Source organism: Lissotriton vulgaris, chromosome 11 (genome assembly GCF_964263255.1).
Source record: "Lissotriton vulgaris chromosome 11, aLisVul1.2, whole genome shotgun sequence".
Lineage (NCBI taxonomy): Eukaryota > Metazoa > Chordata > Amphibia > Caudata > Salamandridae > Lissotriton > Lissotriton vulgaris.
In genome coordinates this window covers 822,966,750-822,993,489 of record NC_141699.1, presented here as the reverse complement: position 1 = coordinate 822,993,489, position 26,740 = coordinate 822,966,750, and the positions used below count along the sequence as shown (strand labels likewise).

The 26,740-nt window shown below is 47.2% G+C and overlaps 1 protein-coding gene across 1 annotated transcript in view; it reads left to right on the top strand.

Moving 5' to 3' along the window:
* Positions 1 to 26,740, top strand: part of LOC147683539 (kyphoscoliosis peptidase-like) — a 462,798-nt gene that overhangs the window by 255,856 nt on the left and 180,202 nt on the right. Inside the window, exon 7 of the mRNA XM_086943931.1 lies at positions 20,446 to 20,520. Coding sequence (XP_086800057.1) covers positions 20,446 to 20,520 — 75 coding nt within the window. The remainder of the gene's footprint in view (positions 1 to 20,445; positions 20,521 to 26,740) is intronic.

The window sequence follows — 26,740 nt, the reverse complement described above, 5'->3', positions numbered from 1 at the left end:
GGTCTAAAAAGACAGCCACTGCCACTCATTTGGGGTATATGTCCTGAAGTATCGCCAGGAGAGTACGGAGGTTATGGGAGGTAGCCCGGTTAGGGACGAATCCCGCCTGGTCCGGCAGCACTATCTTTTCAAGGAGGAGGTTCAACCTAATGGCTAGTACTTTGGCTAGGATTTTGGTGTCGCTAATTAGGAGAGACAGTGGACGATAGGAGTCGCACTGATCTGGAGGTTTACCAGGCTTAAGCAAAGACAATCTATGCGCTTCTTTTATGGCGTCAGGGAGTACACCCTCTTCCAGCGCCTCATAAAGGACTGCCTTGAGAATGGGGGCCAGAATGTGGACATAAGTTTTATAGAAATCTATGGGGATTCCATCAGATCCGGGACATTTACCTGATTTCACACTCATTATGGCCTCTTTAATTTCGTCTACTTCTAGTTCCAGTGTTAAAAAATTTTGTTGCACGTTTCCCAGCCAAGCGAGGGCCACGTCCTCAAAATAGTCCCTCAAATTCAGTACAGATTGCCACTGTGACGTGTATAATGTCTTATAATAATCGGTCAGGGTGGCCAGCTGGTCTGGTAGGGATCTGCATATCCTACCTTGCTCGTCCTGCAGCTCAGTGACATAATTTCGGAAGCGAGGAGGTCTTATTGCTCCCGCCAGGGATTTCCCTGGCCTGTCCCCTTCCCCATACCGTCTAGCAACCGCTTGCTTCCCCCGAAACCTACTCTCATTTTCAGCTACCTCAGTATATTCCGACATCTTCTCCCGCATTTTTGCTTTCAGAGGTCCTGAGTCCTCTCGGCCCAAAGCTTCCAGCTCCAAAGCTTTCATCTCAGTCTCCAAGGTATTCAAGGTCCGTCTGAGGTCCCGCAAGATCCCTCCCCCCTTGGAAATGCACCACCCTCTTACAGTTACTTTAAAAGCTGCCCAAACGGTTGTGAGGCTTGTTACTGAGCCAGTGTTCCTAGGGAAAAAATCCATAATCTCCTGTTCCAACTCCGCCTGGAAGACGGCATCCAGTAGATGCAAGGGGCTGAGCCTCCAGCTAAGAAAGGGTGTTAAGTCCACCGGGGGTTGTAAGGAGACTTTCACTGGGGAGTGGTCCAAAAATGTTTTGGCTATGTGATGCACCCCTTCCACCCAATGAGTCATGCCCTTTGCGAGGAGCACATAATCCAACCTGGCCCAGGTGTTGTGCATGGATGAGTGGTGTGTACCTTCCCTCTTCGAGGGGTGTGAGAAGCGCCAGGCGTCAACTAAGCATTCTGTGGCTACGATGTCCTGTAGGGTGCGTTGGGAGGTGGTGTAGTGCGCCGCTGCAGCATGTGATCTATCCAAGGTGGGGTTTACAACTGTATTGAAATCTCCCCCCATACAATGTATCTGCATCCTAACGTTCATATTTTACCTCTGAGCAGTAGCATATAGTGAGGGTCATCAACATTTAGCCCATAATAATTTACCAATACAATGCCATGCAATTGGAGTGACCCCCACATCAGACAATACCTGCCCTCCGGGTCCACCTCCTTCCCTCCCTCCACAAATCGAACCCCATGTTTGATTAGTATAGCCACCCCTCTGGCATACGATAAGTAAGAGGCAAAGCAGCCATGGGAAGCCCATCGGGTTGCGAATCTGGGAGTGCTGCCCTTCACCAGATGCGTCTCCTGTAGGAGAGCTATGCTGACATGGTGCCTATCCAGGTAACCCAATATCTGCTGTCGTTTTCTAGGTTCATTAAGCCCTCGTACATTCCACGACATAATGTTAAGACTTGCACTATCTCTACTCTTTTCACCCATAGCCATGGAGAGGATATTGACGCTCATGCCATCTTTTCCATTTATACTTCATTGACTCCCTACACATTACCATCTTGTTACTGTGTGCCCCGACCCTCCCTCTCTCACCCACACCGGCTGCCCCAACTCACCAGGAAAAAACATCCCTCCCCCCCAAGAAACTCCCTAGTGTCCGTGCTCGTAAATAACGAACCAGTGTTAAAAGAAACAAACTAGGGGTAATACCCTCGATAGGGGGCCGCCAGGGGCTCCCGCCAGTACCGCTCCCCCACTCTTATTGAACCCATCCACAACCTCCTGGCCCTCAGGGGTCGATCTGATGGGACGAAGACGAGTGGCCGGGCGACAACATGTGCCATCAGTGCAGTAACAACAGTCATACATCACCAATCTGCAGATCGTCTCTTAGGTGTCTTTAGGCACTCTGGCGGGGTCCCAGTGCATTAGACGGTCTGCTGTGTTCAGGAAGGGCCTGATAGTGGTGAGTGGGATCGCGATCTGTGTCTCGCAGCCGCTTCTTGGGAAGCGGAACGTCGGTCTCGCTTGAGAAAATCTTCTGCCTGTTGCGGTGTGGTAAAAATGTGTTGTCGGCCTATGTGGTGGATCCGCTGCCTTGCAGGATATAACATGGCATACTGGATACTGCGGGATTGGAGCTGATTTTTTACCGCTAAAAACTTTCGTCGGGCCTCTTGTACCGCTTGAGTGAAGTCGGGGTAAAAGGAGAGGGTGGTGTTCTCATATTTCACGTCCCCTTTTTCGCTCACCAGCCGCAGCAGTGTGTCCCGATCCCGATAGTTAAGGAATCTCATTATTATCGGGTGTGGTGCTGCCCCCGGGGAAGGCCTAGTGGCTAAGGAGCGGTGTGCCCTCTCAATGACCAACTGCGCAGAGAAGGAGTCCCTGCCAAACAGATCTGCCAGTAACCACTCCATGAAGTCTTCCAGCCTACCCGTATAGATCATTTCGGCCAGGCCTAGCATAGAGACGTTGTTCCGCCTAGAGCTGGATTCCAATTCCTCATTTTTGTCCGAGATGACTTTCAGGAGCTTGTCCATTTGTGATAAGTGCTGCCTGCTAGTGCTCGCTCCATCCTGAAGGTCCGACACTCTCTGCTCAGCCTCCTTCACTCGTTCTTCGTGGCCATCAAGTTTCGCTACCACATTGTCCAGACGGAGGGTCATGGTGTCTATCTTCGAGTCAATAGAGGAGAGGCTTTGCTGCATGCTCACCAGCATATCTTTCCAGCCAGTCTCTCTTGTCTCTGGGGGATCTTCGTTGCCCTGACCTCTGGGTACAGAGCCAGGTGTCTTGCGGATGTCGAACGGCAGTTTCGACTGCCTCAGCTCTGTCTTGCCCATGTCGGCGGTTTGTGCATAACCTAAGCACCACCGCCCAAAGGGGGAGGAGGGGCAGTCTCAGTGTCACTAAACTGTGCAATGTCAGATGATTAGGGCGCAACTAGGGCCGCGGTTATTCCCCGATGTCAATCAGCAGGTCGAATCAGATCTGGTCAGATCCACAAAAAGTCTTACTCCGGCCTGTTGCGTAGTGCCAGCAGCAGAGAGTCAGTATATGATTGTTGCAGAGTTCCCCCGGCCGCAACGTAGCTTCCACGATTTTCCATGGCAGGCCGCAACGCCACCCCCCAAAATGGCAGGCGTTACCTTTCCGCCTAAGCCGGGACCTCGGCTTGGTATTGCCCGTAGTGGGCGCGCCTGGAGCGAGGAAGTGCGTGGGTCAAGGGAGGTATAAGACCCCCGGTATATTGTGGCAGGTTAGCAACGCTGTGCTCTCTCGCCCACTGTGCCAATGCCTCTAGGGCTCACAGGGTCCCTGCGTGGCCACAGGCTTCCAAAATGGCGGACCATATCTTACATCCCCCGTCTAAACTCTGTGGGTGGAGACCTCCTTCCAATGGTGCCTTCGGGCAGTGGTCTGTTCCTCGCCAGCGTTTTGCCCCCGTTTCCACCGCTGCCACCGCCAGCCTGGATGCTCCTCCGTCTCCCCTCCTCACCTGTTGCAGTTAGTAATGGCAGCACCGGTCCACCACGCGCCCTCTGACTCGCAGCCCAGCTGTCACGTTCTGAGGGTATGAGCAGGGGACACTCACTTTTGTGTCAGGCAGGCAGTATGGATGGGCACAGACACTCGGGGGGGGGGGGGTCCGACAGTGCTACCGTCTCTCCACCAGCCGTTTCCACCGCAGGGGATGCAGGCCTGTAATCCTCAGCCCGCGTAGGTGCGGCATCCGCTGCAGACCTCCGATGGTATCAGCCCCTTCGCTCCGCCTCACTCTTCCGAGCTGCTATCTGGCGCCATGGTCCATACAGCGGGTCCAAACTCGCTCAGCAGCTGCCTTACACCTTCCCAAAGCTATCTGCGCTGGTGATGGCACCTTCGTGCTAGCCAGGATGGGGGTAATGTTTATTTGTTCGCCCAACTTGGCGGGAACTCTACGCCATGTCGGCCATCTCGGTCTGGCGCCACCTAGCGCCCCCACCTTACCTAATATTTTTACAGAAGAGTCGATCAGGGATATCGGTCTGTAGCACCACGGATCCCCTCTCTGACCCTTTTAAATACTGGGATGATAATCGAGTGGGACCATGATACAGGGAACCCTAGCGAACCAGAGGTGTTAAAAACATTGGCCAGGATTTTTGCCCAAAATTTGGGTTCACTTTTATAGAGATCTGCAGGGACGCAGTCTGGACCAGGAGCCTTATTACTAGAGGTGTCTCTAATGGCTTTCTCAATTTCCTCCTCATTAAAAAGGAGTGGGGCTGTAACTTGGAAAAGTGATGGCCTAGTGATGCTAACCAGTACCTCGTTAAAATCATAGATTGCCTCAAAATGGGACAGCCACTGGGCCTCTGTGATATTGCTTTCCTGTACCTCGTTATTCTCACCACAGAAAAAAGGGGTGTTAATGATTGCCCAAAATCTTGAGCTATCCTTTAGCACCTCAACAGATAGTAGCGCATTCCAAGCCTCTGCCTTGATCTCAGCTTTCCGGCTATGAACTTCTCTCTTATACTGCTTCCGCAGTCTAGCTATCAAAGCCCTATCACAAGGTAATTTTTTCAAGGCTAAGACTAGGGAGCAGTGGGCACGCAAACAATTATCATCAAACCATCTTCAACCACAGGTGATTACTGGTTTAGTATTAACGGTTAAATCACATGCTATCTGTCTACAGGTACCCTCAAAGGCTCTAAGAACCGCGTCCTTAGTACTAGAGGGGTCAGCACAAATTGTGCTGTTCCCTATACTTTTCTCGCACAAGTCCATAAAAAAAAGTGTCAGGCGTAAATTTGGACCATCTAAGCCTCCTCCCCTGATCACATGTTACCATACTACTAGGAACCAGTTCTTATCTCCTTTGCCCATTAAGCCACATCTTTTGTCCAGTTCTAGAATGACAGAGTTATGAACGCTAAAAGGTGATTCCTGGGCATTATAGAAGACTGCCTCACCTAGTAGCATGGGAGACAGAAAAATATAATCAATGATGGTGTCTCTGGCCTTAGATTTAAAAAGGTCGGCTTCAGTCAAAAGGGACTCTAGGCACTCGCCCCGTGCTGAATGTTCAAAGTGGGAGATTGTTGCATAATTATATGCATCAAATCATCAATTAGGCAATACAAATCACACAAGTGAATATTAAAATCACCCATAAGTAGTACATGATAAGAAGTGGATTGCTTTGTCCTATAGTCTTCTAAAAAGAGTTTCAAATTACTCAGGTGTTGGTTCATAAAATCACTCTCCCCAGAATTATAAAAGTTCACTAATAGTAACTTTGAGCAATTTAGCTTGCTAACTTCTACTATCAGACAATTAACAGAGTCTATCTCAATCCTTTTTATATACCCCATTCATTTCAGAGAGAAAAGGAACATAAGACCGCCCTTTGCTCTACCCGCTGGGGCTAGGTGATCAGGTAAGAAATAACTAAAACCATCCACCCAAAAATTATCCCCCTTGTCCCAAGTCTCCTGGAAAGCGACAATGTTGTATGTTTTTATAAAGTTTAGCCAATTAAGGTTGTCTCTTTTAGACCTTAGGCCCGCAATATTCCAGCTCATAATTCTACAGTTAGTGGGGTTTTCACCCCCAGTATCAACCCTAACCAGAATATTGGGACTTGAAACAGATGAACAGACCTCTACCCCAATATCACCACCAACAGGATTTTTAGAGCGTACTACTGGTAAATAATCCTCTTTCTCCTCTAGTCAGTCATTCGTGTCCAGCCGACTAAGTGGGGAGAATCTATTTGAGAGTGGTAGGCCTTCCTCATTAGGCATTAACAGTAATCCTGACATTTTAGGCAATGCCTCGCCCCCTTCACCTAGACTTACAGGGCTGGAAACAAAACTTGTATTACACGACTGGCGCAATAAGGACTGATGAGTGATTTTAGCACTTATCCTGACGGGCGCGATTTGCTCTTACTGGTGGGTAAAAGTAGCCCAACCGGAGAGCCCTTATGCCTCCTCCACGTACATCAGTAGCGTCCCAGAACAACCTGTCGACTGTATCCCGTTTATTAAAATTAATTATTATACAGTCGCCAGGAACTTGTTTGTGTCGATTACCCACCCAGGACACCCCTCTAGCCATTATGATGTGATTAGAGATCTTGGGTTGACCCGAACAATAGTTATCACACCAATATTTTGATTTACGCAACAAAGCCGCTGTTGATTCATTATCAGAGGCATTTAGAGGAGGAACCCCAACAAGAACTGCAACCAAAGGGGTAGCTTCTGGGGCAGATCAATTCTACTATCACGAGGGGTTTTATGGTTCTTGTGATGAATAAGGTTCACCCTAGATACAGCAGAAGGCCCCCTTAATTGTGAGGTAGTACATAGTTTTACTGCCCCTAAACCCAAATCTTAGGAGACTGCAAGCCCGCCACCCAAACTCAACTTTGCTCCCCCCCTGGAAGTGGCAAGAAATTAGTTCCTAGATTTTTCCCACGCATAGAGGTCCTTTTTGCTTCTGAGGATGCAGGTAGTGGACCTGAGTTCATGGTAGCTTCCGGGGGGCACATTTTGTCCCTCAAACATGAGTCCATAAAAATATCTAAACACTCACATTTTTCTTTAAGTCAGCCACACAAGAATTCATATTGTCAATAACATCTTTAGCAATAGAAGTCAGTATGGATTCAAATTGGGCACTGAATATATCCTCAATGAGAGTCCGCAATGTCAATTGAATATTCTCATCAACCCCCGGCACCATCTTAAAAGTACTGTTTTTGGGACCCTTGTGCCGCTAGGTTGCTTTTCTGTTAGTAAGTTTTACCCCTATAGGTCCCTCAATAGGCTCCCTTTGAGCCCTCCCATCTACCAATGTAGAAACCCCCAGTCTTATATCCACATCATCTGGAGCTACAATATCAGGGGTCAGGGCTTCGCTCCTCACTATTGGGCCGCTAATCAATACCACCAGTTCCAAAGGTACGGGGTAGGTGACACCGTTACCATAGCGTTAATCACCTCACCAAATTCTTCACTTGCACCCAAACCCAGTTCCTTTTCCGCGTTGGCTACCTCTTTATTCAAGGTACCCACAGTCGAAGACAGATATGAAATTATAGAGGGTGATTTTCTAGGGATTTTAGCTTTTTTTTTTGTCAAATCTATTTATTAGTATTTTAGAGATTGTATGGTACAGTAGGGACTTCGACTATTTCAGCTCAGCCATCAGGGCATGCCAATCGAGCATTCATGTACATTATAGCATTACAATTGAGAGGACAATGTCACAGTTACAGTATTTCATAAGCAAAGGATAACCGCCAAAAGCTGGCAAGAACGTGGAGTGCCTGAGCGAGCAACCTCCATATTAGTCCATGACTGTCCACGCGCTGAGCCTTGTACATTAGCAGGCCCTGGGGTGGATCCCCCCAACGTGGACCTGCGCACAAAAATTACTTTTATACAACAACTATAAATAAACAGAAACAACAGCCGCAAAACCACAGACACATACGCATGCTAATCCCTTTCTCACCCCCCCCCCTCCCTCCCCTCTTCGGCCGCCGAGCGCGCCTGCACCCCAGCCACAGCTGGACCTGCACCTAAAACCTGCATGACCGAGAGAGTCAATAATGGTACTTAACAGATTATCCAGCCAGGAGAACAGCCCACGGTACACTCCAACCCCGAGAGTGCCCCCTAAACCTATACAGCACCCGCACCGCTAACCCCACCCGGCAGTTGTAAAGTATTAAGCATCTGTTCCCAGTGCTCCGCTATTGGTTCTTTTCGGAGCCCCAACGTTTCCTCTCTACGTATGGCTGTCCACTCCGCCCGGGCCCATGCCTGAAAAGAGGAGGTCCATGCCTGTACGCCAGGTGGGTCACACGCCTTCCAGCGCCTCGTAAGAAGGCGCTTTGCCACCACCATCCCCAGATCTAAGAAACGGGACGACACCTTATATTTGGGTGGTCTCCTGAAATGGTGCAAAATGTATTCCGGCCAATCAAAGGGTATAATACGACCAGTGCATTTCCTAACTAGCTCACTGATTACACTCCAGTAAGTGCCCAGCCCAGGACAATTCCACAAAAGGTGGAGGAGTCCCGCACCTATCTCACCACACCTGGGGCAGGAAGCGTCTGTGCGATGGAAGTACTTGTTGATTAGCTCAGGCGTGAGATAGGGTCTATGAACAACATAAAGTTGTATCTGGCGAAAGCGCTTGTTTCTGGGAATACGTACGGGACTTTTAAGAATTCTCTCCCGCTCCTTATCAGATAGCAACCTTCCCATGTCCCGCTCCCATTTACCTCTAAGTGGGGCCAGACTGGTCCCCGTATGGATCCTTAGCGATGCGGCAAACCAGCGGACCAGGTGTTTGCCCCTCCCCATGACGTGGAGGTACTGCATAGTTAAGTGCTGTTCAGGATCCGTCGCCACATCTCCCCACCTGGCTGTCAGCTTCGTCACTAGGGAGCGATGTAGCAGGAACCCCCCATGGGGGAAGCCCGTCCTCAGAGACCAGCATCTCATACTCTGCTAATGCTCCGTCTCTGCAGAGGTCGCCCAGTGTCTGGACGTCTGCCTCCCTCCACTGATCTAACATGGGACGCGTGAGGACCAGCCTCACCTCCCAGGGAACCCTCCAGAGGCACAGCAGGCGCGTACGAGAGCACCCTTCGTGTGAGGAACAGGGCTCTGCGAAAGCATTTATACCCCACGGCCAGCAACAGCGGAGTGGGTCTGACAGGCGCCGCCAGAGGATGGAAAAGTTTGGTGACATGCTCCAGAGAGTACGGTGGCTCATCTGTAGCGGTATCGTCTCTACCCCTAACCGCCAACCAAAGGGCGGTCCATTGGAGCTGCGCGGCCAGGTAGTAAAGTTGGAAGCAGGGGGCGGCCAGCCCTCCCCTGTCCGTTGGCAGGAATAATTTCACCAGCGCCAGTCGGTGCCGAGACGTGCCCAGATAAAGTCCCGCAGGACCACATTAAGCGACGAAAAGAAAGAGGCCGGGATAAAGAGAGGCAGATGAACAAAAAAGTACAGGAGTCGGGGAAGCATGACCATTTTGGCAAGAGCCACTCTGCCCGTAGTGGTCAGCGGGAGTGTGAACCAAAAGCTTATCTAGGATCGAAGCGCTGCCACCGCCCGCCCTAGGTTGCCATCGAAGAGGCCAGGCGGTTGACGGTAGATCTGGATCCCTAGATACTTAAAGGTGTCAGCCGTCCATTGGGCTCTCGTGCCTTCGAGACAGTACCCCGGATCATCTATCCCAGTGCCAAACGCATAAAGGCAGGACTTTCCTGCATTCACCCGGAGCCCCGAGACAACCGCGAACTGACTCAACAATTGGGCTAGTTGCTCCGGTATACTTGTCACATCCCTCACAAACACCAGCAGGTCATCGGCATAAAGCGAAACCCGATATATCGCATCTCCCAAGGGAATTCCGTCTCCCAGTGTCTGCCGCATTGCCGCTGCCAAGGGTTCCACAGCCAGCGGGGACAGGGGACATCCTTGCCGGGTACCCCGGGCCACCGCTTCAGAAATGTAGGGGCCTAGTCGCACCCGGACCACAGGGTTTTTGTAAAGGAGCTCAACCATCTGCAGGAAGCCTATGTCAAGTTCGTAACGCAACAGTACCGCAGACAGGTAACCCCACTCCAGGCAGTCAAAAGCCTTTTCCATATCTAGTATCAGGCACCCCGCCCTGGGCCATTCCCTCGTCGCCTCAGCCGCTATGCTAAAAAACCTCCTAATATTCAAGGACATGGATCTCGCTGGCACAAACCCATTTTGATAAGAGTGTATTAAGTGAGGGACCACCGGCGCAAGCCGCCCTGTGAGCATTTTTGCAAAAACTTTGTAGTCCACGTTAAGCATTGCCAGTTGCCTGTATGAACCCAGAGCTGTAGGGTCCCTGTCCGGCTTGGGCAATGAGACCAGAAATTTTTCCCGCATGGATGGAGGGAATGAGCCGTCGTCTATAGCTGTTTTATACAGCTGGAGGAGTAAGGGCATGAGGGTTTCCCTGTTTGCCTTATAGTATTCGGCTGGCAGGCCATCCGGCTCTGGAGTTTTCCCCATCGCCATAGCCTGAATCGCGTCTCCCACTTCTTCCAGTGCGAGGAGGGCATTAAGCGCATCTCTGTGTTCCTCAGAGGCCACAGGCAGGGTAACAGTATCCAGCAACCTTTCTAGCGCATGCCTGGGGCCAGTGCCGCGGGCTTTATATAGATGCTTATAGTGGTCAGTCAGGACACAATGTATTTTGCGTTGTGTGTACACCATCTCCCCTTCCACTGTACACAAAGCTCCTATCGGGGCTCCGCGCCATCTCTCTGTACCAACCAGGCTAACAGCCGACCGGCTCTGTCCGCCTTGGCATGCGTTCTAGCCGTGTGCGCCGCATAATTATGACAACGCAGCTGCTCCATGAGAACTGCGTGCTTAGTGCGTGGGTCACTCAGTGTGCGCGAATGCTCACCCGTCCCCTCACTCTCCCTCTCATATCGTAGGAGCTCAGTCTCCAAGCGCATCAGGGAGGCGGACAGTGTTCTGCATATGTTCCACGTGGTCCCCATACAGTGCCCCCGAATGGCTGCTTTGTGTGCATCCCACTCCACCATGGCGTTGCTCGCCGTCCCTCCGTTGGCCTCAAAGTAGGCTAGGATGTCCGTGCCCAGCGATGAGCGGAACTCAGCATCCTCAAGCGCAGCAGGCTGTAGCCTCCACGTAGGCAGAGGTGGGCGATCCGCCTCCCAACTAATCTGGAAACATAGGGGGTTATCAGAATGTGTTCTCCCCAGATACTCTGATTTGGCAAGGAGTGGGAGCAGTGACTGGGTGCCGACTATCCGATCTAACCGGACATGCAGATCGTGGACTGAAGAGTAGTAGGAGTATACTCTGTCTGTGGGGTGCTGCGCGCGCCATAGATCATGTACCTCCCAGTGCGAAACTAGCTTAAAAACCAGCTAACACATAAACACTGGCTTAAGCCCCATATGGAAAAAATAATCCACTACTGTTTGTACATATTATTGAATTCAAATTTAATACTTATTATAATTGCATTGTGATTGATAAAATTGACATAATTATACACATAAGATATAAAAAATATTTTGCATTATAACATATGCATGATTACAAAATATCAAACAATTCATAGATATAAAAAACTATTGGATGGTTTTACTGTCTCCTGTCTACGCGTTTCGACACTTTAACGTGCCTTCTTCAGGACTGTACCATCGTGCTGTAAATCGATATTTATAAAAGATTTTACAATATTGTATTTCTATGTACAAAACAGTTAGTCTTATAACTATTAATTCATGTGTTAGATTTTGGTTTTCAAACAAAACATTTGATAATACCACTTAAATATGTTACTAGTTTCTCTCTTCCATTTTGGTTGCCATATACTATTTACCATATGAGATGGAATACGAGCACTTGTTATTCATATTGTACATCGATAGCAGATTTCAAGTGTATTACCATAGGAAAATGAGAACATATAATTCATTTATACATTGATATACATTGATAACAGATACAAATTAAATCTAATTTATTTCAGTGAGAACTTGTATTGTGCCACTAAGTATCATACTATTAACAAATTATAAGAAAAATAGAAGTCAAGTAGGAATTACATACCTACAGATTACATTCCCAAAGGTTACATACCCAGGATAAGAGACCTGGTTTGTAAGGAAGATAGTAGCAAAGATAGTAGCTCAAAAAGACCGATGTGGCACGTGTTAACTCATAAGCATCCTAAGAAATTCATCCTAATGAATTATTCCATAATTATCTTATCAGTTGTCCTAAATATTTACATCTATGACCTAAGTTGCTATTTTGCATGCTAACCCATTATAAAAGGTCTTATTCCCGGTATGGACTCTGCTTCCTATCCATTCATACCTCATATTTTAAATATGCTTACCTATTATTAGGATAGAATCAGGATAAGCTTCTACGGCCTAAACAAGACAGTGCTCAATGTTGCATAGAGTTGCCGTAGATAGAGGTGTGGGTTTGGGTTTCAAAGGTGATAAAATCTGTAATGTGAAAAACATTCATAGCTATTCATGTATTCAAATTGTCTACTTGTTGACATTCCAGGTTTATACTACGAGCGTTTTAATACTGGTTAGTGTCTTAACTTGAAAGGACATTTTGATTCCCTGTTAGCTATTTATCTACGTATATCTTACAAGACATTAAGATGTTTGCTTACCGCGTTAGGATAATATATCTTCAGAATTTATTGCCCATAGGTGCCATATTTAATATTATTCAGTCCACATAGGAGGTACATCATCTGTGGAAAAAGGCCATTTTTACTACTGGTTGTTTTTTCTCCATGATAAGAAAGATTGTACTATTATAAGGGTGTCCTTGATTTTATAATCCGGTAAGCGCAGCACACATTATTCCTAGCGTTGTATTCAGCATATATGGTCTGAAACACTCATCAGATTGTGTGCAGTTCACATTAGTTACCATGTCACATATTTTAAGACCAAGTTTAAATATCACCATTGTTTAAACTGGAAGAGGTTCCTCATATTTTAAACGTAACAGTTAATGTTTTTACCTGTAGTAATGCTGTATGCACAGCGCGGGGACTGTGAGCTGCTCGCGTTTGATATTTGTTATTGACTGTCGTTCGTTTCGCGCTCTATTTAGATATGATGCGAGCACAGCTGAAACGGAAAACGTACACGCATTATCACAATTCGCCCGTTTATGCTACAGCGCGTTTAAAGCTTAGACGACCGTAGCAGCAACAAAGTAGCAGTTAATGCTTTTACCTGTGATACTGTTGTTTGAACAGACGAGGGAACCCGATACTCTACGCGTTTGATTTTTGTTTCGTTTTTCCCGCTAGCTCGTTTCACGCTCTTTTAAGAAATATTGTGCGCACAGCTGAAACGATAAGATGGACAACATTCACGTATTATCGTGGTTTGCCCGTATAGATTAGAGTACGCTTGCAGTTAATTATTCCGCAACAGCAAGAGTATTTACCTTTGTCTAGTGTTAGAGAGGGGACCTCCTGAGGCGGCGTTTCGACGGTTCTGGTAGTTTGGCACAAAGATTGATAGGCGTCTTCTGATTGGTTTATATATGCAATCAGCTGATTGGTTCACCTGACTCTACCATGTACTTTCAGGCGATATAGTTCTCTCTCGTTGCGCGTCACATTAAACCGGTACACAAATGTTTAGTATTTCTACCTTACAGTTAATAATGTGATTGCATGAGGATACGTTGTTTGCTACTTACAGGAAAGTATTTAGCATTGAAGTTATATGGGGTGTTACTTTTCTTTACATAAAAAAAGGTTTTAGTGTGTAATCAGCTATATTATACTACGCTGGTTTTATCAGACATCCACTAAGTTGGTCCCTAGGGTAGGCTCTTATACAATTTATATAGGGGGATCTCATTATATGGTGGGCTAACTAATACTGAAATAGTCCTTACTTCAAATTTAAATTTTTTTTTTTTTAATTTTCATAGTATGGCATTTATCTACAATGTGGCTCTTATTATACAGTGATTTGTATGAGGGGTTAAGTTATGACTTAAATTATTTTTTATTTAACTTATTTAATTCTTACTCTAGATACAAGAAAGTGTAGGGCCAGTTCTTATTTTCATATTATTGCATTTGCCCATGGTAGATCATTATTTAGGCCATGGGTAAATGTATTTAGAGTAAAGATCCAATAAACCTCTCTTTTTTCCTGATTTTCTCTCCACCGTTGTTATTGGCTATATGGATCTTTTCAAGGATACGCCAACGGATCTGAGATGGAGAGTGGTTAAACTCTGCAAAATGGGCTGCCAATGGCGCTATCAGTTTTTTTGTTTTAATTGCAGATCTATGCTGCGTTAGGCGGAGTTTCATAGTCCTTGCAGTTTCTCCAACATATCCTAAATTACATGGACATAGTAGCAAATAGACAATGTTGGTTGTATTACATGTCCATAGTTCTTTAGCTTGTATTTGCACTTTATTAAATGTGAACGTTTGACCTGGTATAATGCCATCACATGATTGGCAAGCGCCACATCTAGAGGTTCCTTTAATGGCATTCTCTCCATTTAATGATTTTTGTATAAACGGAACAGTCTTATTAGTACCACTAAAGCGTGACCTCACTATTAGGTCTTTAAGATTTTTGTTGCGTCGATGCGCAAACATTGGTTTGGGGAGTTTTGGTTGCGTTGGTTCTATATTTAATAGGCGCCAATTTGAGCTGATAATCTGTCTGACTGTAGCATTTAAAGGAGAATGTTCCACCCCTATCTCAGACCTCTCGGGTGTACAAGAGGTGCTTGGGAATCTAGGACAAGCAAACACACCGGGCCGGTACGGGACACCAGCAGGGGAGCCCATGAGTGTAGTGAATGCTTAGCGCCTTCCAGCTGCAGGCTGTCCGGTACACCCACATGCGGTTAGCTGTACATAATTCCATAGCAGCGCAATCGCACTTGGCAGAAAACACATTACAGCAGCGCGCACATCAATATTTCTAGAAGGATACCGCAAGTAATAACATAGTCAGAGACAGGGACCCCTGTGCGCCCACCACAGTTTACTACTCAGTCACATGAGGTGGTCAGCTGTTTGGGGTGTCATGACTGGCATACTCATATCTTCAGAAAGCACCGTGGATGGGGATGACAAACCACTTATGTCCGGTTAACTGTGTAGCTGGGAGTCCAATTGGGCAACACCATTCACCGCTCTCAGGGTCGCAACCGCTTCAAGTGATTCCTGTCTTTCTAGTTGCATTTTCTCTGGAGTGGGTGCAACTGGGCCAAGGCCTGTGGCGCGGGGGCCCCTCTTCTTCTGCGCCTCCTTGATTGCTGCACCTGCCACTCACCCTCCTCCGGACCCGCTGGCCGTGCACCCTTCCACTGTCCCGTCTCCTCCAGCCAGTCCCAGACGTCCGATGGGGCATCAAAGAAGCGGGCACCCTCCTTCGAGATCACGCGGTCCCGGTCCCGATAGTTAAGTAGCTTGAAGAGGAACGGGCGAGGCCGGGCTCCGGGTCGGGGCTTCTGCGCCGGCACCCTGTGCGCTCTTTCTACCACAAAGTGCTGGGACAACATCCCAGGAGGTAGGAGTTCCTGCAACCAGTTCTCAGCATACCGCTCCGGGTCTTTCTCTTCTTCGCCCTCCGGAAGCCCGACCACCCGAACATTGTTGCGCCGGTAGCGTCCTTCCGCATCCTCGATGCGATCTTCCAGCATATGAACCCTGTCTATGATGTCTTGGAGCACTGAAGCATGGTTTTGCACCACGGGTTGCAATTCCTGGAGCGACTGACTCTGCGCAGTAACTGACTCCGACAACTTGCGATGGTCAGCGTGAAGAAGAGTAAAGTCAGACGTGACCTTATCGATTCGGGGCTCCAGGGACACTTTAGTTTGCTCCAGTGTAGTGCAAATGCGCTCCACTGCTGCCAGCACAGAGTCCATCTTAGCTGCGAGGGCCGCCGCCGGTCCCATGCTATCGCTCTGTTGTCCGTGTGAGGATTCCAGCCCATCAGCCGCCTGCTGCTTATGCTGGGATTTATCCCTGAGTCTGCCCATCACCAGCTGCTGCGCAGAAGGCATCCACACTTGTTAACAGCCACCAGCCGTCCAGTACCAGGCCCCCTCTCGAGAACTAGAGGAGAAGTTGCTTCACCAGTCCGGCGGCGGCGCCAGCAGCAACAGGAGGAACTGCCTATCCGTACCGGGCGCCAACACCAGCAAGATCGTGCCAATGGATAGTCGACGTCGATTCTGAGAGTGCCCCAGACGATAGTCCGACTTCACCGCGTATTTCGGGGAGAGTGCACCACCTTCGCCTTCTCCAGGGGCCTCCTTGCCGACGCCTCCTCCTCAGTAGACTGCACCTGCTTTCCCCCAATCCCCCAGACAGCAGGGCCCTCAGCGTCGCAGAGGGTGGATCCGACTCGTCCAGCACAGTCCCAAGCGCCTGGTGCCTTCTCTGTGCGTGGCGCAGATAGTGCACTAGAGGTGGATCGCTCAAGCTACAACAGCAGCTAAAATGGCGCAGACACTAAAATGGCGCCCAGGTCCCAGTGTGCCAGGCCTTAAATACGCAACCCGTGCCAGAGAGTCACGTCTCAGTGTCTCCAAACTGTGGCTACTTGGCCCGTTCGCAGGTGCCGCCAGTGACGGGCCGTCCCCACTGCCGCCGCACCCTACACAGTACAATGTCTCCCTGCCGTGATAGCCAGGAGGCCTCCGGGCCGTGAACAGGCTGTGGGGGCAGACACCTCAAATCGCCTCAGCCGCCTGGTCAGGTGCTCCCCACAATCTCCGCTAGGGCAGCCCCCAGTTTCAGCTACACTCTCAGGGCACCACTCCAATGCGAGGTGGGTCAGGCTCTGGGTCCCAGGCCCAGGCTTCTCTCCAATTGGCCTATACAGGGGCAGTGCGACCTCCAATCCACCTCTGCTGCCCAACGCTGCGTACGCTTCAGGCCTCGGCACCCCGGTTTCCGGCCCACCATCAAGACCTCTGGACTCTGCTGCTACCGCTCCGGCGCCGCAGGGTGACACCCTCCTCTGTGTGGCGGCGCCTCCGAGGGGCTTCCCCTGTCCACCCCGGGCCCCGCTCCTCACCGTATGGGGGTCATGTCTTGCAGCTGCTCCCGGAGCGGCAGTCGCGTCGCCACCACAGGCCGGCCGTGCCGTGGCCGGCGAGTCTGCGGGTCTTCACAGGCCTCAGGCCTCAGGCCCCAGAGGCCCTCCGCCAGCGCTGTCTCGCACTCTGGCCTTCCGTCTCACCGGTTGCCGCTGTTCACCAGGCCGCGGGCACAGGCCTCATACGGGCCTCTCAGCCGCAGCCGACTGCCCGCCAACAGTTCCGGGCCGTACTCCCACTCTCGCCTCCCAGCAGCGCTGGGTCTCAGATCCTCCGGGGGGGCCCCTGCTCAGCACCCGGACCCAAAACAACATCTGACTCCTCACAGCAGCGCTCCAGCCTTTTCAACGGTCACCAGGCTCCAGGATAGCTTTCACGCCTCTCTCCGCCGCAGGCCACGCTGCCTCAGTCCACCTGCAGTCTCCGCCGCCGCAGCTTCTAACTAAGATCTGCTGGGCTCCACGGGCTCCCCACTGCGCCCCCACACCTACTCCTCTCAGCGTGGGCACAGAAAACAACTCGGCAGGGGAAATTACAGGACACCTAGGGGTCTAAGGACGGAGCTCTAGCAGATCATGTCCACCATGTTGGCTGGCTGGCCACGCCCCTCTCTAGGGATTTTAGCTTTGAATCCCCGCTGATCTTGATTGCCCAGGTGTTTGCACTTACCCATTCATGCACGTCAGAGGGGTGGCCCAGCCCAGCCTCTTACAGGCTCTGACAGGCGCGGATGGGCCCGCCCGTGTGCCATCCCGCGCTGCGGGAGGGCCTTGCTGGCTTTAAGGGCCTGTGGCGCCCTCTGATGGAGCCCTCCGCTGGCGCAGTGCACTGCCCCCTGGGAGATGACGTTTTTTAGCCTGGCCTTTCCCCTCACGGCAGTGTGGCTGAAGGTTGACCTGCCGTTCCCCTCACAGCGATGGCGAAAGAGAGAGCAAAGTGAGGTGATGTGAAGAGGGTATAAGACGACCGTTACCCTCACGGCGTGGATGGTTCAAGTTTTGCGTGTCCCGCGCTGCAGGAGGGCCTTGCTGGCTTTAAGGGCCTCTGGCGCCCTCTGATGAAGCCCTCCGCTGGCGCAGCGCACTGCACCCTGGGAGATGAAGTTTTTTAGCCTGGCGTTTCCCCTCACGGCAGTGTGGCTGAAGATTGACCTGCTGTTTCCCTCACAGCTATGGCCAAAGAGAGAGCAAGGTGAGGTGGTGTGCCCTGGGTATAAGACAGCCGTTCCCCTCATGGCATGGATGGTTCAAGTTTTGCGCGTATGATTGGCTTAGTAAGTGCTACTTGTATTGATAATTTCAGCCGCTAATTTACATTGAAAATAGAATCACATTATAATTTTTCATTCTCTTTGGGCATGCTTGCATGAATTGCTAAATTCATGTTTCCTCCATCCAAAATGTATGACAAACCATAGAAGCACATGAATTTTTATATCAGTAGGTACAGCATACACAAATAATTGTGTTTTCTTTTGAATAACCATAAACGCAAATCTGAATGTGAATGTAAATCAAAGCTTGTTTAGTTCTTAACAAATTTAACATAATGTTAATATAACTACTTTCGAATCTGCTCAAGATAGCGAGTAGGTGAAGCTATGCCTCATCACTCTTTCATGTTTTTGTTATGTTGTATTAAAGTATTTAATATTATTTTAATATCCAATTAATGGATTTAACCAACCAATACATCTCACTAAACTAAACATGGGATTTCACTATAGAACAAATTTCATTTGGTACAATTAGTCTGTTGTCACAACTTAAAATGTACCTGTTTCTATCATGAGAGGGTGTCTAGTTTGATGTACACACCAGGACAGCATATTATTGGCCAGCATTGTGTTCTTGAGATCTTGGCGATAACCTTCATCTGTTATTCACAGAATATCCTCAGGTGGCAGAATTCAATTGAAGCAAGAAAAATAATAACAATTGACCATTAAATTAACAGCCTTTTTTTAGTCTACGTCAGAGTGAATATATTAAAAGCCCCTCATATATAAAGTAGGAGAAGACATGACCGCAAGTTTACCTGGACAAGTATGAAGATCTCGTAGCATACATTGTTTTAATTTTGTATTATTTCTGGGATGCTGATAAGATTTCACCTATAATTCTGCTCCCCTTTAAGTTCTTCAAGAGCCGAAGACTTATATTTTCTGCGGCTTCCTGTTGGATGTTAAACTTTTACGATCTTATTAATTCTTGATAATATCACAAAAATTATAGTGGTACTGCGAGTGTCCATGTTTTTTTTCCGATTACGTGGACAAACTTTCTATAGTCTTTGTAGTTAATATGTCATAAAAAATTAAAATATATGTAATAAAAGAATGTTTTTCCTCCTTCAAATTATACGGGTCATGATGGTCTGGCAGTGATGGATATTGGGAAGCAATTCCATAGTTAAGCTCTCTGTAGGCACTTTCAAAGATGTGGAATCTCTGAAAAGACAGACAAGTGTAAGGTGAAGTTCCAGTACTTTTGTGACAGTGGAGTACACCTCTGATTATCAAAAATGTTATTGCTCTCTGAATGTATGAAAACAAGCCCACAAGATACTCTCTATTTCCCTCATCAATTTCTCTTTGTTTTTCACTATTGGGAATATTCCCACGACCAAACTACCCTCACTGTTGTTAAGCCAAGTTATGGAGCTAGTTCCCTGGTGGTAATCCTACCACAGTAGTGTATCATTGGCCCCACATCTCTTTGACCTACATAGGGTTAGCAGTAGAACCCCAAAGAGATTGGGCAACCTTTGAAAATTTAACATGTGACTCCTAAAATGTAATTTTGGTTGGTTTCCGTGCAGGTGTGGACACATGCCGCACTTGTGGTGTGAGTTGCTGCAAGGCAGGGCTGCATGATCTACTCAATGCCCCGCATAGAGATAGTTAAAGTCATGCTGCTGACCTGTGGGCTTACTTATTGTCACATATGATTTGACCTACAAAGTTGGAAGGATGTCTGCTCACTTGGTAAGAGAAACGGGAGAGAAAAATGATCTTGCACAAGAACTTCCTCACAGTGGAACTAATAAAACCCCACAAAATGGTGGTGTTGGCAGAGAAGTGTGTAAAACCAGTGCTTCCTGAGTCGAAACTATGAACTGTTGTGGAAGAAGAAGAGGAGGAACTGGGGTCATTTTTTACCAGGCAAATCAAACGTTTTACTTACTTTGCTTTTTTCCCCACATACTCAGATATCTGCCATAGCAAATTATGTTAAAGAACTCATAAATGTGACAGTGATGTTTGAGTTTGATGTGTTAACATGTTAATATTTAAGAACTGTGAGCAACATGTCTATTACTTTTAATTGACACAATCAATTTCAGTGACACACACAGTCAGTTTAAAAATTGTCATATGGCGTTTTTAAACCCGTTTAATCTACAGATGTTTGGATATTCTGTTTCCTTTTTTACCAGGAGGCCAGGTAGCATTCGATATGCAACCAAAGATCACAACTCCCCAATTCTTGAAGAAATTTTCATTTGGGAAAGGTAAGCGATTCTGGTGCACCCCATTTTGACTATGAGGTTTTAGCTTCAATGGCTGCAGTAAATAGACAGTGTATCAATAGCCGCAAGGTAGGTGCCCATGTTCAGCAGACAGAAATGTTCTGTCAGAAACTACAGGTCCCTCTGATACTACAAATCCAGGAAACATGAAATCACCAAGGTCCCCTACGTTAGGCACACATAAAAATCACTGGCATTAATGACTTATGTTCCCTATAAAAGTTGATCAATGATTTTTCTAAATTTAACTAAAAGGAAGCTCATTCGATTAGTGTGTTGACACTATTACTACCAATCATATTTCACCTGTAAATAAAATAGCATTAAAAGATAGTTTTGCTCTCCAATAAAATATAGTTACCTACTAAAAAGGACTTAATAACACTGTCTGACACTTAAAATTGTGCTGGTGTTTATTCGCACTGGCGCTTATTTGTAAACATTTGCACGTATTTTTCAGAATCAACCCCATGGTGGTGCTGCGTGCGTACATTAATCAAGCATTTAACTATTTAAAATTATTACACATTAAAAAAAAATAGAAAACTGAATTAAACCTGCTGTTTAAAGTAACATGTAGGTTATGCTAGCTGCAGTGGACTCTTGTAAAATACCTGCCCCCCGGCAGCCAATTTCTTTTACAATTAAGCACTTCTTTGACAATACAATAATGTTAATTCAAGCATTTAAAGTTATAATGTTGAAGTTCAGCATTCAGAAATGCATAATGTACAACTGTGCAACTTGTTTTGTTTCCGTTTTTACATATGATAAAAAGCAGTATTTAATGTCTCAGTGTCTTTTATAGAATTAAACTGGATTACTAAAAAATGTCGCTCTTTTTAAATGTGTTTAATGAGTTAGGATGGGTAAGAGAGACTGCACTAAGGTCAAGGCTGAATAACCTAACTGCAACAAACATATATGAACTATTTTTTGTTGCTGAGACATATGTATTACCCAGAAAGAACCACTCTAAAATGTATGATAGAAAATTAGAGAATCCAAGGCGTTGACCAAAGGGCCTCATACCGCAAATTACCACCTTCACTCGTGTCAGAGTTTTTAATACAAATTGCACACTTTGGAGTAAGCTCTCAGAGGAAACAGATGCTCTTCCATGGATTTCTAAAACTGAAATAAAAAATAGTCCCTCCAAATCAGGCGAGGTAGGATCCAACTCATCCAATCAGATGCAATGAAAAGCAGCTATGTTCCACTGCCAAGACCAATATGAGTATTGCAAGGAAAGCCCAAGAATAAGACGGCAGAGAACTGTGAAAGACAAGAAAGTCATCCAGTCATGAACATGGCGATGACCCAAAGCACACTCTTTACATATTGTATTGTACTAACTATGGGTTTTCCACAACATGAATTAGAAACTAACAACAAGTAGCGTAGCAATTTACTACTCCAGATGAAAAGGTTGCATGTACAACATAAACAGAATTACACAAAATCACCACCACCTACGCAGTGTTTGTGGCACTGTTCACGGGTGCTGGGGCAGGGGCGCAGCGGTGGGCGGGCACAATGTAAATAAAAGTTTACAAAATAAACACTTACCTTGTCGTCTCTGCTCCTCCTCTCATCCGTCCGACTCCAGGAACAAGGAAGCACAGCCAGACTCCCCTGACCAATCACAACGCTACATTGCAGCATTGTTTTTGGTTTGAAGATCGAAGTTCGACGCTCAGTCAGGGAATGGGGGCCTGGGCATGTTCTCCACGCAGGCAGTGATGCAACCTGCGAGGAGAACAGGGAAAGGGTGAAAAACAGTTTGGTCGGTCCCAGAGGGCCGGCCAAACAGTCATGTGCACTTAGGAGTGGGCAAACCACTCCTCCCCTGCCTTGCTCCGAGAGTAGAGCAGCCCTACCTGCCCGCCAGCAACACAGCACGGAAACATAAAATGATAATACCTCAAAGTTAATATAATTTTATGTTTCCTTTATTTGCACTGCTTAAAAGCAGTGGGGAGATGCTCCTCCGCCATAGAGGATGAGCTGCCACTGCACCTACGTTCTATAGCACACAATTTAACCACGAGTTTACAGGCCAGAATTAAAATCTGAAGGAGTAACTTAAACATACTTAAAAATCTACACGATGTGAAAATGAAACAAAAACATGTGTAATGCTGCCTGGGCACCAAGCCTACACCAAGACTCAGCATAACCATAAGGCCAAAAACATATTAATGTATTTGATAGTAAATACAGCCAACGACGTTTAAAGATAGGCCCACAATTATTATCTTGAACACCATTGAACTTTAGACCACGACAAACAAAGCTGCCAACGCCTCTGTTTACTTTTCTCATACTTTACTGATGTTTTCCTTTCGGCAGTCGTATCATAAAACGTCAGAGTGGCTTGTAATCACTCATTTCTATGTGTTTTTACATTTGAGAGAAATCGATTTTTGTCCCAAATTAGTTACAGACTCCAAATTGTAAACGTCCATTACTCTATGCAGCTAAAAGCGCAGAGGGGAAGCCAAATCTCCCAACATACCTTGCTTATTAGTTGATTTGGAAACCAATTATAAAGCTGTTTTGTATTTGGGAAAGTTTCAACCACTGATGCTCCATTGCGTGTTCATTAACTTCGCTAAACAGCAGAGAAGACTGGCTTGTATAGTACACAAAGTATTAATATAATTGCTGAATCATTATACTTGCGAACCAAGGGTGTATTGACATTAGTTTTTCACGTTCGAAACTTAGGCTAAAGGAAAACTAGTTTCTGCTTTAAATTGTTGACAACAATGTACCCCCCACACCAAGTCAGGATTTCCTAATCTGTCCATCTGTTTGAAATGCATGAAGGGCCTAGATGATAAACTTGAGTGCTAGTCCTTCTTGAATCTAATGAGAGTCCTGTGTGGAATTACTGATGTGGAATACAGCTTTGGCCAGCACCAGAATGAAAATGCAGGATTGAATGTTGTTTAAAGGCTTTGGTTTTCACGTCATTCTACGATGCAATAAAGGAATATCTGTGCGCCTCTTTCGTGCATTGTAATTCTGGGAGCGGCATCTCTATAGAGTAATAATATTACAATGAAGAAGCCAATATTCATGTTGTGTGGCTCTTTGTGATAAAGAAAATGTCCAGAGGACAGTTTATTGCAAGCAGTGGACACCCGGTCTGCTTTGCACTATCTTGCAATTAAATCTATGTTACATCTATAACACTTTATGCACCAGATGAAAAGTGGGTTCTTGTCAAGAAAACTCTATCCATATGTGACCAATAGGAAAGGGTTTCTTATTAAATCTGTTCATGGAAAAGGAGCTTTCCAGGCCACTGTAAGTGATGAAAAAGCCTATACAGTGGTATTGATGGTCTGTTACTTTTCTCCCTTATATCCGATTGTCATTTATATTTTTTGGGGAGGGTTTAGATCACTATTGGTACCTTGCAGGTATCCTGGTGCAGCACTGAAATTGCACACATTTACCTACACTTATCAGTTGATTGACAATAGCCAAGTCTTCAAAGCTCTCCTAAAATGCAGGAAGGTGGATACCTAACTATGGTTACCCCAGATTTTTTTGCCTAGTGTTTAGCTGGTTTTCGACTTAGTTGGTCTGGGATCCTGCTAATCAGGGTCCCAGGCTATCTGCTCTCTCTGTAAAATGGACTCCATGTACCTTAGGTACATCTCCAATTGATATTGGGTCACCTTATGAGCCCCTGTCGTATGTACTATAGTTACCCAGGGCATAGGTGCATCCAAGGCCTACCAGGGGCTGCAGCATATCCTTTGCCACCCCTGGCTGGCCATCCAAATTGACACAACTGGCTGATCACTCAGCTGGGGCAAGGTGGTGTAATCACCCCTTACTTAGATATAGTATACCTATATCTGACCTTATATTTGGACACATATACACCTATAAGTCACTCCTATGGCAGGCCTTAACAATCCTTGAGGCAGAGTGCTTGGTTTTATGTGAGGTGGTGCTCTAGCATGAGCTGAGCCTGCCTGCAGCTTTCGGAACCAAGTCCTTATAGCTGTTCTGGGATATTGCCATACCATATACTCTTAAGTGCATTAAGAACCTCGCGGTTGAATGCTAACTATGGTTTGGCTTTATCAAAACATGTCGTGTAAGGTGTCATACGCTTTGGAATACTACCCCCTCGCCAGTCCTGGCGACGGGGGTAGCATTCCACCCTTCTATAGGGAGAAGACATGTTACTTTCCTTAAACGCGGTTAAATCTAACCAGAGCCTCAGCATCACAAAATGGATGCTGCTGCCACAGACACAAGTCTGGCCTCCTACTGCTGACCGAAACTACGGCAGGGGAGGCCTGGACAAAAGGTTTCCTGTCACAGGGAGGTGTTACAGCACCCCAGACAGGAGATAGTCGATTAGGGCAGGGAGGGCTGAATGAAACTAGACACTGCCTGGGGCGCACAAGGTGTCCCAGGCAAAGCCCAGTTCAAACCGGTGCTGGGCCACTCCAGCCCCAGCTCTGGCGCAAAACTGGACATAGGGAAAGGGATGTAACCACCCCCTTTCTGGGTCCCACCCATAGGAGGGACCTAGCAGGAGATCCAGCCCCTTGATTTGGAATAAAGGTAGGAGCTGTGCCATGAAGCAGTAGATCATCCTGACTGAAACTTTGAAACAAAACTCTGGACCCTTCGACATCCTACTCAACGTAGAAGACTGAATAATCTCCCTTGTGGTCAAGGAGTGGCCACCCTGTGCAAGCAGGCACCATCAGTGCTCAAATTTTTCTTTGTTGTTGCTCTTGCCGGAGCTCGAACAACACAGACCAACAAGAACCAGACTTCCAGACTTCCAACAACCCGATCAACAGTCCCAGCAAAGCTGAGACCCGTGGATGTGTGACGAGAGACGTGGGACCGGCCATCTTGGAAAGCCAGCAAAGTGCTTCCCGTGCAGCTCCCGAGGCACCTTCGAAGCTGTGCATTAGGGATTGAGAAGCCCCAGCCCCGAGCAGCTTTTGCACCAAATATCATCTCTCCACACTCACCGAGTGCTGCGTGGGGCCCTTTTGCCTTTTCCTGCTTGACGCGTTGTCCGGTCACTTGCCCGTTGGCTAGAGGCCTCTGTGACGATGATCCTTCAAATTTACACTGCTGGTCTGTTTGCTCTAGACTGGCCCTTGCTCCCCTGAAAAGGAGCAGCCAATCAGACCTTGCTGGTCCGATCCAGAAGCCATCTTTTATTCCTTTATGGGTTGCATTTGCCAAGGCCTGTTGACTCCGATTCGAGAACCGACACCCCCGAAAGCGAGAGCCTTTGTGGGATAGCTTGTGACTACCTCCTGGTTGTCCTCGATCCTTCCATATCCACATGGCAGTGGAGACAAACTTCACAACATCACCTGATCGCAACGTGACATCGCCTGGTTCCTTCCTGGTTTCACGCTGGTCACTGGCTAGTGACCTAGACTCTCTCACCTCTGCTTTCAGGTACTATACATCTTCGATCCACCCTTGGATCCAACCGGACTCTTCTCTCCTGGTCGCCTGCAGCATCTTCACCTCCAGGCTCCATAGAACTCCACGACGAAAACCGACGCACTTTGACACCTATGCACCCGCTTCCTGTGGGTGAGGTAACGAGAGTACTCCGGTGCTCCTGTAGTGGTTTACACCTCTAGTGTCCTAGTGTTAATTGGCTAAGTTCTAGTCCAGTCGGAAGACTCCTAAACCTATAACTTTCTCATTTTTACGCACCATTGACTTGTATGATAAACACGGTTGCCTATAGACACTGCACCCGCATCCTGTGGGCCTCCTATGTCCTAACCTTTGTTAGTCCAGCGTAGCCCCAGCGATTCTCAAGGCCCTAGGCCTTACCATTGTTCGTGACGGGGTTCTTATACCACTATTTTAGTATATGGTTTGAGTGGCCACCAGGGCCTATCCATATTTGTGCAACTTTTGTATGCTGTATGAAGTTCTTTGTTTAACGCTTGGGCTTCTGTGCTCATAAAGAGTATAGGGGATTATTCTAGTAATAAATACATATATTTTATAATATATAACTTGTGTGGTGTTCTTTCATTTGATATTAAAAGGATTGCATATGGTAAAACAGCTGGCTTCACATGCCCTCTTGAGTTTGGCCTAAGACTGCTTTTGTCCATGCTACCCCTAGGATAGCTGGTCTATAAGGTTGACTTACAACCAATCACCATAAGGGTCGTTT